This window comes from Adelges cooleyi, unplaced genomic scaffold (genome assembly GCF_023614345.1).
Source record: "Adelges cooleyi isolate 19-005CV unplaced genomic scaffold, UGA_ACOO_1.1 ACOO_flye_CR_arks_rails_tigmint_CR_PRNA_108, whole genome shotgun sequence".
In the NCBI taxonomy this organism is placed as follows: Eukaryota; Metazoa; Arthropoda; class Insecta; order Hemiptera; family Adelgidae; genus Adelges; species Adelges cooleyi.
In genome coordinates this window covers 15,111,211-15,123,714 of record NW_026095761.1, presented here as the reverse complement: position 1 = coordinate 15,123,714, position 12,504 = coordinate 15,111,211, and the positions used below count along the sequence as shown (strand labels likewise).

At 29.1% G+C, this 12,504-nt stretch overlaps 2 protein-coding genes across 2 annotated transcripts; both read left to right on the top strand.

The window, feature by feature from the left end:
* The first annotated feature begins 245 nt into the window (after positions 1-245).
* Positions 246-5,430, top strand: LOC126842332 (major facilitator superfamily domain-containing protein 6-like). The gene is made up of 7 exons (XM_050579264.1): positions 246-454; positions 884-1,246; positions 1,825-2,012; positions 3,008-3,144; positions 3,335-3,456; positions 4,023-4,265; positions 4,335-5,430. Exons 1-7 carry the CDS (start codon positions 388-390, stop codon positions 4,532-4,534), a joined length of 1,320 nt encoding a protein of 439 aa, XP_050435221.1. The 5' UTR covers positions 246-387; the 3' UTR covers positions 4,535-5,430.
* A 938-nt stretch (positions 5,431-6,368) lies between these two features.
* Positions 6,369-10,269, top strand: LOC126843761 (major facilitator superfamily domain-containing protein 6-B-like). The gene is made up of 7 exons (XM_050581506.1): positions 6,369-6,654; positions 7,705-8,067; positions 8,134-8,321; positions 9,017-9,156; positions 9,318-9,439; positions 9,525-9,767; positions 9,844-10,269. The coding sequence occupies exons 1-7, from the start codon at positions 6,588-6,590 to the stop codon at positions 10,029-10,031; spliced, it is 1,311 nt and encodes a 436-aa protein (XP_050437463.1). The 5' UTR covers positions 6,369-6,587; the 3' UTR covers positions 10,032-10,269.
* Positions 10,270-12,504: the final 2,235 nt, after the last annotated feature.

The window sequence follows — 12,504 nt, the reverse complement described above, 5'->3', positions numbered from 1 at the left end:
GATCGTACTATAATAACAAAGTTGAACAAATCACTCTTAATAATACATTGAATGACCTTATCAACTTCTGATTCAATCTAAAAAAAAAAAACGAGATATAAAAATAAAGAAAAAATCAGCCTCTATGGATGTTTATGTAAATAAACATCCATATTGGATTAAAAAAAAAACCATTACTTAATAATTAGCGATGTGTATTTAATACGTTGGCCGTTTTGCGTATTATACAGATAGTTAGTAGTCATTTATGCACTTTACATTAAACGTCTAGTCACAAATGAAATATTTTAATAATAGCTAAATGTCTATAACGACCTTTACTTACTTAATAATAATTTTTAATTTTTTTTATTTATAGTAGATAAATTACCATAACTCAAATTTAAAATGGTTTGTTCGAGAATAAATAGAGAACTATTGATGCTTAAAATTCACTTCTTTCTCGCAATGGGTGGTAAGAGTACACTTAAAATATTTTATAGCTGTTAAATAACTTTTATAGCCATTTTCAGCACATAAGGATTTAATAGTATTAATCATTTGTCGTAAGAAATGCACACAACAATTTGATTAATTTTGTAAGAAAAAATAACTTATTAATAGAAAAAATAGACATATGCACCATTAATAATAATTACACTTTTGTTCAAAAATTTTTAAACTTTTATGATTGTAATTTGCATTTAAAAGTTATTAAATAATTCTTAAAATGTTACTTTTGAAAAGAGTTCTATAACTATTCTAAGGCTCAAGAAACCAATATTAAAGTTATTAACTATTAATTTTTCTTCAATGTTTATAATTAAACGAAATGTTTTAACTTAAATTTATAAATTTGTACTTTTCACATAAGGTTTATAGTATAATTGCTTTTGCCCTTTAGGCATGGGGTCGTTTTTCCCATTCTTACCCACTATTGCCAGGCAACGGGGTTATTCAGTGCTGGTGGCTGGCATGTGTCATACATTAATACCTATCCCAGGACTGCTGCTGAGACCGTTAATAGGAGCCATCGCGGATACCCACAACTGTCGTAGAAGAGCTTTCATTCTTATAGAACTTGTTCAATTTATCGCAACGACTGCATTAATATTTGTACCAGGGGCATCGGCCTTGGAAGTATTCGACGACACTGCCGTTTTTGCGATGCCTTTGTTTTGGATGTACTATGGTGTTGTTTTTGTAGGAACGTTTGCCATGACCTCGCGAGGTACATTGGAGGACACGATTAGTGTAAACGCCTTAGGTAGGTATAATTACACATTAGGACTAAAAATAAATAAAAACATTGAATATAATATTATATAGTATGAATCAAGTTAATCGATTTACTTTTATAAATAAAAAACGTGAACAATTCGTTATCAATCGTTAATATTCAATTTTTAGGATTGTATCATATATGACGTAAAATGCACATACAGCAATAAATTAATTTTCATTGAACACTTAGGTAACATTCATTTTCCACGGTTACATAATATCAGTCTATATATAATTATATAAATTATAATTTATCATGAGTTATAATTATATTTTAACTTAATTACTAATCGTACAATCGACGCTGTACCGTTATACTTACAACGATAATAAATAATATTTATTATTATGTTGTATTGCAAGAGTTAAGAGTATAAATATTTCATACTTACATAGTTCATGGAAAAATTATATTATTTTATTACAGAAATTGTCAATAAGAAATATTTTTCAAATATTATTATGTTTACAATACAGTCCAACAAAACATATTTTTTTAGAAAATATTATTAATGTGTTTTTAAAATTTCGTTTAAACAATGTTTATTTAACTCGTTCAAGGCAAAGATTCACATAAATACGGCGAACTAAGAGTTTGGGGATCTATCGGTTGGGGATCTATGTCATTTTTGTCTGGTGCGTATGTCGATTGGTTTAGTCAAGGGCAAACCGACAAAGATTACACTCCTGCGTTTTTGATTTCAATGTTTTGTTCATTACTAGACATGTATATTTCTTCAAAAATCAAGGTAATTTATACAATGACACGTGTTTTATGACACAATACATTGTGTACAAATTGGTATATTACGATTTATGTTAAATTATTAAATTGTATTGTGCAAATATTTATCATTAGACCTTAGTTAATTAAACAAAAAAATACTTAGAAGATCACCTTAGTTGTCACTTAGCACCTGAGGTTAAGCCGTGTCCGTTGCCACTAGTCCCAGATGGATGACCATGTCATGACCCAACCTTACACCGTGTGAGTCACACGTTTTCCAATAAAACCTACCAACCATACCCAAAGGCCAAAACCAACTAATAAAGTTAATAGTCAATGACCTAATATACCGAACCTTAAAAAAAAAAAAATTCTGCATAATATGCATTGTACAATATTGTACGCACAGCGTTTGATAATATTATTTCATCGTTATCGTTTGATTATATTATTTGTATAATATTAATAAAACCTGACATTAATTAAATTCAATAATCCTAGGTTATCCTTTAACAAAACAATGATTATTCTTAACTACCTGTAATAAATAGGATTAACTAGTTATCACGATAACAGTTTCTAACGAGTATTTAATTAATAGATAATATCGCCAAAATTGTTTAATTAATAGTACAATTTAAACGATTGGTGGATGGATAGATTTGTCATCATCGTCATCATACATTCATCGTGTAGCTTATCGGGCCATGAAGGTCCAACGCAGCCATCATGAGATGGTTTCTGGACGAATTCGCTAACCGGGATAGGTCATCAGTCTGTCGCCGGAGAGGGGGATGGCGACTCCTAATAAGTGAAAATAAAAGGGTAGATTTGTGGAGAAGAGAAATAGATCGATGAAGAAAAAGAATAAGTTTTAATGTTACTAGACTATTTTCAGTTAACTCTGCAAAATTAAAATGATAAATTGTGTTAATCGTATTTATAATGTATACAACTAGGTATTTTAGTAAATAAGTTTGTAAAAACAAAATCTTAATACTAACTCATATGTTTTAGATCGTGCAGGAAAATAAAGATCAAAGGTTATCTGGTGATTTTAAAAAGATGTTTATCGATAAAAGACTAATCTTATTACTTCCAACGGTTTTAGTATTCGGATTTTTTGTGTCTTCTATTGCACATTATCAATTTTGGTGAGCAAATATATTAGATTAATAAAGCATATAAAACGAATATTTTCATTGTTTTTAACACTTTTAAATGTACAGTGTTTAAATTAACACTTATTTTAATAGTAGTAGTGATTTTAACAAATTTATATGTTATATACATATTTATTTATGGTAAATATAATGTATATATACTTTTTATTTTATTTTATAGGTATCTTGAAGATTTGATAAAAATGCATCACCCTGAAAATAAACCTTGGATTAAGACTATTCAAGGACTTTGCCTTAGCGTTCAATGTTTTGGTGGTGAAATTCCTTTATTTTTTTCCTCTAGTAAGTGTAAAAATGAATCTTTCTAATTTAATTAAACGACAACATTTGAGTTGACTTGACAACATATTTTATTGTTTTTACTACTTGTAAAAAAAACTAGTAAAGGAGAGGCTGTCAATGTTGTTAGGCTCTAGAATTCAGTGTATCGATTTCATACTATACTCTATCCTATACAAGAAAGGTAGTGCGCAAAAACCAAAACGTGTCATTCCTGGCTGAGTAAGAGCATTCGAGACTATTGCATTTTAGTTTCTAAGCAAAACCTTTCTTATATAGAGTATTGACTGTTTTTTTGAAACTAATTAGTTTTTTTATATTGATACTACCATGGCAGTTACCGTCTTCACTCCCCACTGCACTGGGTTTACTTTTTCATTAAGGTGATTGCATGAGGTCTGTTTTTAAGGCGTTTTGTATAGGCAATATTTAAGAAAAAAGCGGCTTTAATAAATTTTGACGAAGTACTTTAGTATCGCTATTTATGTCATTTTTGGGCTGGGGGGGGGGAAGCTAAGCATGTTCCATTCTAAAAAACAATTGCTTTTAAAGGTGTTTGTATTTTGCAGGTTTTATAATACGACGTTTAGGACACAAGAATATATTTTCTTTGTCGTTTTTTACACTTTCACTAAGATTGTTTCTCTATTCTATAATTGAAAATCCGGTTTGGGTTTTACCCGTTGAAGTTCTCCATGGGATTACGTTTGCGTTGACTTTTGCATCTGTTATCTCGTATACAGCAAAGTTGACTCCTGCCGGCGCCGAAGGGACTTATCAAGGATTTATAGGAATGATGTACTATGGAATAGGTATGTACTAAAATTATTTTCTTATGTATTTCAACCTAATAGTAATATAAAATATTTATTTGTTTTCAGGGATTCCTTTAGGTGGTCTAGTCTGTGCATTTTCAGTACATCGTGTGGGAATCATTAGTACATTCACATTGCTAAGTATAGTGGCGGCTATAGCTTGTATCACACAAATAATAATTAATATATTCGTTCGAAGATCAAAAGCCAACTCTATAGTTAAAAATGATGTTGAACCTAAAAATGAGCTGACTACCACTATTTAAAAAATAACGAAGTGACAAAATTCGCTTCTTATAATGCAAGCAACTATTTAAATGTACAGCTGTGGTATTTAAGCTTAGAGACAATATTAGTAGTTTAATTGTATGGTTTTTGTTTGTATCAGATAAAATCCCAGTTTCCCAATTGCTATTTTACTCGTCCCAATATTTTTTATGATGATGACAAAAGTTTCACATATTTTCTCTGAAAATAAAACCCCTGTTCCTAATTAAAATCCGATTAGTTTTTGCACTTATAAACAATAATTATCCTAAGTTACTACAACTAGATTATCTATAGCATTATATTATGTATACTTGTATTTTACTTCCTATACACTTAAACTGTTTTTGTAGTGTCAATATTGCATTTTGTTCTTAAGTGGACGCCACACCGACCATTTCTAAGGAGTAAAGTATAAGCAATTTTTTCAAAACATATTTTTCCTAATTCTCTTACGTTTTACTTTTTAGCTTCAGTACTTAGCTAAACATTTTTTTTACAACGATGAAATAAAATTTTATTAATTGTATCTTCTGATACAAAGCCAGAAATTACACTTTGACCGTAGTCAATTCCTAGGTTCTTACGTGTGAATCAACTGTCAATAAATATTCAAAAATTTGTTTAAAAATTATACTATTAGTTATAATGTATGTATATTGTATAACTATGACAATACATATAGACGGACAATCCACCCTAATAGTAAAAATACATTTATAAGCACTATATTGTTATTACGTATGTACGATCTGTAACATATTAATTGTATTTTTACCATCAGTGTCGAAGCGTTTATTTAAAAGAGTTTTTTATCACTTTCAGATGTAATAATTCTTATAGCTTTGTGTGACCTTTTCCGATCCTACTGAACTGACTTTTTTTAAATTTTTTTTTTCTTGTAAGAATTGACATAATTCATAATACGTACTCAAGAATAATTGTTTTATTACAATTAATAATAATATTACAATAATTATTATTATTGTTTGTACTATTACCTACAAATAAAAGAAAGGTCCACACGATACTAGGATTTTTTGAAAACTTGTAGAAACTCAGATGAAATTAAAAAAAAAGTTTTCAAAATAAGATAGCCGTTTTCGGGGTTCCAGTTTGATTGGTAGGTTGACTATACTATAAACTTTGGACCTACTAAAATTACCTAGTGTCTGACAGATATTTTGCTGAATGCATTCCATTTTGAAATGAATATGAATATGAATATACTTATTCAATAATAAATTATTTGAAATAACTAATATTTATAGTTTCAAAAAGTATTTAATTTTAATACATATTTCTTTGCTATTTCCAAATAACCTGTTATTAAAAAAATATTTTTTTAAATTTGAAACATTAAAATAAAATAAAAATAATAATATAAAAAAGAAATTTGAAACTATTACTTGTATATTTGTTTAAATAAAAAACAATTTTACTTTTGTAGAATTTGTATTTACATAAATAAATATTTAAATAATGCCCAGGTGTTGTTAAAATGCTGTACTCAAAAACCTAATTATTTTTTCAAAATATTTTCTTAAAAAATGGTAGAGCGGTCGAGTAAAATAACGTTAAATTTAGATACATTATTTTCTAAGCCGATTGGCCATGGATGTTTTTCGTCTGGCCACTGAACATTGATATTATTGAATGCAATATCCTAAAACAATTGACTAGTCTAGACATAGATAACGTTTAAATGTACGTGCCCGCAATACTGATTTGCAAGAAACAAGAACAAACCTTAATTGTGGTTACGTTATAAATTTACAAATTACAAAACGATCTAATCATGGTTTGAAATTAGTGTACTCTTATACAATCTCCAAAATCAGTGAGCTTTTGTTTTAAAAACAAAATTTTAGTGCTCAAACATTGCTTTAGGAACTTTTCGGCGGACTGGAAGTGCGTTCTTAGTCGCCGTTTATCGTCTTTTAAAAATATTTTCATTAAATTAAAATATAGTATATTTCAATTTGGAAAAAATATGTTTTACTTAATATATAACTTGTTTTAATTTTAAGTCTATATATAAATTTATATAAAATGGTATTTTTTACAATCAACAAGAAATACCTTATTCTCAAATTGAGTTTTTTCCTGTTTGACGGCGGTAAGTCGGAAATAAAATATATTTTTTTGTTCGATTTAAATATGTTTACATCTTTATAGTGCTTTTTTAACTAATAAAATTCAGTAAATATTATTATGTGAGTTCATTGTGAATAATAAGTTTTATAGCTTTGTCTTAAAAACAATATAAGCAGTACACAATTAATTCTGGTTTGAATTTATTTTCTTTATTTGAATCTAGACTCGGATATTCTGTTTAACATTTCTAGATATTTTTATAAATGAGGACTTGAAATCAATAACGTGTTAGTTGCCAAAAAGTTGATTTCGAGTTATTCATAATTTTTTGCCCCTGCGACCGGCAACAAGTATAGCAACGCTATCTAGCAGATGATTGTTGGCCCATTAGCATTAATGTAGGAACATATCACGTTTTATATGTTTTGGGCTTGGCACTTGGAACATTTTTCTAGGATAAACTCAGTTTTTAATTTTTTGGTACATTCCACGTTATAGATTTCAAGTCCTCAAATTACTTTTGAAGCCTAACCGGCTTTTCATGTTTTGTATGTGTTTTAAATTTTGTATAGATACATAAAAAATAGATTAAATTAGCTTTTAAACTTTTTTATTTCACTTAAATTTAAAAAAGATCTAAAAATCAATCATTTATCGTTATAATAAGTACATTTGTTTTTAAAATTTACAGTGTCCCTGAACTCAATATTTAAAAAAGAAATGTTTACAAATCTCAGATTTGTTGAAATCCAAAAATCCGGAATCCGAAAGCAATTGATAGTTGAGTGTTTTTGTTTTCATCAATATATTTTACTTAGGTACACAGCTTTATATTGTAATAATATTCAATACTTATAAGATTTTTAAGTGGCTTAAATAGAGATTTTTTTTAAGTATGGATTTTTGGATTCCTATCACAATATATTACTTTCTGTAAAAAAACAACCTTTATCACTTTTTTGACATCCTAAAATGGAGTTTGATTTTAATATACCCGCTATGTTAAAAACATTCAAAGTTCATCAATTTTCATACTCTGTTTCTGGTGTAACTGTTTTTTTTTTTTTTGTAGGTACTTCGCCAATTAATCCGTTTTTACCGCCAATTGCCAGACAGCGAGGTGTCTCCGTGTTCATAGTTGGAATTATTTTCACTTGTCTGCCTATTCTTAACGTTCTAATAAGACCTATCATTGGTTATGTCACGGATCGATGGCAGTGTCGAAGATCCGTATTCTTGGGATGTAACCTGATAAACGCAATTATAACTCCGGTTATACACTTCATACCGGGTAGATCGGAAGCTGAGAAATTAGCAGGCACTAGCTTATTGGAAACCTTCAACTTTTGGCTGTTCTTAGTTGTAATAATGTTAAGGACAGTATTGTACATGATTGGAGACGTTCTCCAAGACACAATCGCTATTGAAGTATTGGGTGAATATTACACAATAATCGGGTATTTTATGTATACGTTTCGTACTCAGACCACATCCTTTGCAGGTAGCGAAAGCCACAAGTACGGGATGCAACGCGTATGGGGTGCAATCGGATGGGGCTTGACTTCTCTGCTTACCGGTTGGTGTGTAGATTCATACAGCGCAGGACAAGTACAAAAAAACTATTTACCAGCGTACTTGATATCGACCGTTCTGCTGACGATGCACGTTATCGTCGGATCCCAATTAAAAGTCTGTTTTATATATTTTTATTTATTTATTGTTATAAGTACGGGCTGGTAGCATTACAATAGTATAATTCACATATAACCATAGTTTTGACATATTGATAATTACAAATAAAGGAAAATTTACAAGACAGTACATGAAGCGCCTAGAACAAAGGGGTATAAGTGACATTTTTACAAAATCTGAGTTAAGTCCACAGCGCAACTACAAATTGTTCATTTTATTTTGTGGTAAAGATATATAAGTGAATTATTCATCATTTGCTGCGATCTGGTAGCAAATCACATAACCCCCAAACGAAAACGCCATATGGATTTTCTCGAAATCAATAATATGTCACTTATATCCCTTGTGTTCTAGGCGCCTCATATATAATATTACGAAGAAGAGAAAGATGATAAAGAAATTAATATTTAAAACCTTTTAACCATAAAATCGGTCCGTCGTTAGCGCTGAAGATGGCAACATTGTTGCCGTAATACGTAAACGCAGAGAGTGTATTTATTTATCATATATAACCATAAGTTGCTCAAGTTTTTTCTAGAGAAAGATGTTTCTAAATTGACGATACGCATCATTCTTGCTGTGGGTTCATTTGTAACATAGATTTTTGTATGATATTAGAAATATATAAATATATAATAAAAAAACATATAGAAACGTACACTAATAACGAATAACTGACATTTAAACTTCAGAGCCAGCAACAGAACAGGCAGCAAATAAATATTTTCAAAGATGTCGGTATGGTGATATCCAACGTTAAGGTTGTTACTTATTTGATATGGGTCGCTGTGGCCGGTATGTTCACAGCTTACATCTGGTATTATTTGCTATGGTAAGTTCAAATTCTCGCCCTAACCTAACCTAGTGTCGAACTGGCAACAGTGAGCAACATCACACACTGACGCCTTACCCATTCGGTCACACGTCCTCTTAGAATTATAATAAAAAGTAAAAACTATGGTGTGTTCAATAATATAGTTGTATGTATTGTAGGCACATGGAAGAAATTGCAACATATTACCATCCCGAACGTTTGCCATACATCAAGACTATTCAAGGGTTTTCATATGCAATACAATGTTGTATTGGAGAGATCCCAGTTTTCCTAATGTTCTGTAAGTAGTTTGTTTTACTCAGACTTTGGTTGGCACTTGACAGTATGGGATTTATAAACTAGTAACAGGAAGTATTATTTTTTAGCGTCCATAGTGAAACGCATCGGTCACATGAAAGCTTTTACAATAAGTTTCGGAGTGTTTTCCTTCAGGTTTTTCCTGTATTCCATTATTAGAGACCCGTTGTGGATGTTGCCGGTGGAACTTCTCAATGGATTGACATTCACTATGGCGTTCCTATCGGGGATATCGTATGCAGCTAAAGTATCTCCTCCAGGCACCGAAGGAACACTCCAGGGACTTTTTGGCATGGCGTTTCAAGGAGTGGGTAAGAAAGTGTATAAGTACAACATTTGAACGCCTTTATAATTCTAGACTGCCACTTTGTTATTTTCTGTTTTCAGGGATAGCTTCCGGGTGTTTTCTAGCTGGGTATACTTTTGAAACCATGGGTAGTCTTTCCGCAATGAGATTTATTAGTTACATAGCCCTTTTTTTTTGTATTACCCAATTCGTTGTTAACATTCTAATAAACAGCTGTATACGATTCAAAGTAAAATCTAAACTTGACATAGTAGCAGTACAAGAATAATTGATTTATGGATAGTTTTTAACTCGTATATAAAAATTTTAAAATGACATTTATCACGTACCTCAATAGTAAGACTAACTCAAAACTGGTAATCGTATTACAACGGTTTACAAACTATAATGGATATACGTTTCTAACACATTCCACTCTATGATATATTAATTTCAAGATTCTGAAAAATATGATTAACATTATCAGAATGTTTTATTAATACTGTAAAAGTATTTTTAAATCTTATTTGATCGTAAAATTAAATATTTAGAACTCAAATGTTTCAATAAATGTCCTAAGTATAATAAAATAATATTCTTGTAATGTTTTCATCAAACATATAAAATAAACGAAAACTAATCCACAATAAAATCTATTAAGTACCTATGTTTATTTTATTTACAAAAAATTGTTTTGTTTTTATTATGTTCTACTCGTATAAAATGTTTGGTAGCTATCAACCGAACAAATTGTTTTTAGTAATAATAATTTTTAATTTAATTTTAAATTAAAGAACAATTACTTTTATTATTTCTATGTACAACAAATTAAAAAAAATATATACATTTGTCAAAGCATATTTATGATATTGTTATTCATTGTTTTTAAAGTTTTTTAGGTCAACTTCCAAGTCCTATAGATGCATTACAGTTTTTTTTTGTTTAATTACTATGTTTTTGCTTTTTACTGTAAGTATTATGCTGGCAAAATACATTATATTTTTTGATTTTTAAATTCTCAACACCATGACGTAAAAAAACAATACAAGTATTCAAGCCTTACCGATTATAATAATGAAAATCGATTTTATTATCAACAAACCATTAAATATTAGGTATGAGTAAATCTTATATATTACAGAATTACCCAAATATAAATATTTTAATTACAGGAAAAGCAAGTGGAATTCTAATTATATATATAATAAAAAAAAACTTTTGGCCACAACATAAAATTAATCATCACTTACCAATTGCTCGAGTACCGTGGTTACCATGGTTACAAACGAAGTGTTTATTTTGGGTTACTATGGTTACAAACATTTAATTTATTTACATTTCGTATTTAAAGTACAAAGTTCGTGTTTGAGGTCATCCTTAGGGGTGGAATTTTTTGAAAATTACTATGCCAGTTAGGTTCACAGGAGTGTACTCAACAACTTCCCAAAGTTTCACGGCGATCGGATGAATGGTGTAGTAATGCATAAAGAACAGACAGATAAACAGAAATTAAATTTATATATATATATATATATATATATAGAAGATAATATTGATAATAATAAAATATATTTCGATGCAATACTAAGTAGTTTTAAAACCTAGAAAATTTGTTTAAATAAATACTTTTGACATATTGTAATGTTGTTTATTTTGCAAAGAAATATGTATTTTATTAATGACTTTTTATATTTCATCAGTTGGTATTATTCAGGTACCTATTTAAACGTCAATCAGTTGAATAAAAAGTAGTTCACGCAGAATAGTTTGAAGTAGAACCAAAACAAAAAATTTAAAAATGCTATAAATTACCACAAATGTCCAAGTATATTGCTCATCAATTTATAAACTGTGGACCGTACTTATGTTGAACGTTGGTCAATTTGAAATGTACACAGCATTAATTTCGGTCTACATAGTACTAATAAATTATAATTGGTTTTAATTAATATGTACTAAGTGTACGTTACTCATAGTGTATCATTAAAAAGATATTATGAGTACTTAGTAATATAACCCGATGACAATATGGTCATCTTCATAAAGAATACAATATACAATTACAAATTGAATATACATATACAACAAAATTAGATTAGCCGCACCTCTATGATCAACTAATGTAATCAGTCTGAAATATTGGAATATTTCAAAATAGCTAACAGAACTTAGGTGTTAGTTAATTACCGTTACACGCTTCTAAAGGTTAGACCCATCGCGCGTCTTGATTCAGAAAAAACTTCTGTGGAAGGTCATTATATGGTTAAGCTATTTAAAACTAGAATGTATATATATTCTTTATGATTGAATTTTAAAAATATGATATTTTCGTTAAATATTTTTAATATGAAAAGTTGTTAAATTTTAACAGAAAATAATTAAGTGCAAGCATTTATTAAGGCGCATTCTATTTTGTATACTCGATTTTCAATAATACATTCTGCTAAAATTTGTTAACTAGTTAACTAACACAACAATAAGGTATCTGATCGATATTAAATTATAATTGAATACGATTTTTGTCAAATAATTCGGTTAAAATACATTTTCTAGTGATAAGTGTTCTAGCAGTGTCTTAAATACATTTATTAATTGATAAATTATACATGATTTGTATTATATTGTTTTAGTAATATACAATTTGTTAATAAAATCTTGATTCAAGTTGTTACTATTTGATAAAAGTCAAGTCGTTTAGCACTCTGTTTTTGGTCTGCTTTTACTGAAATACTCACACCCACAATTGTATTTTTCGTATCAGG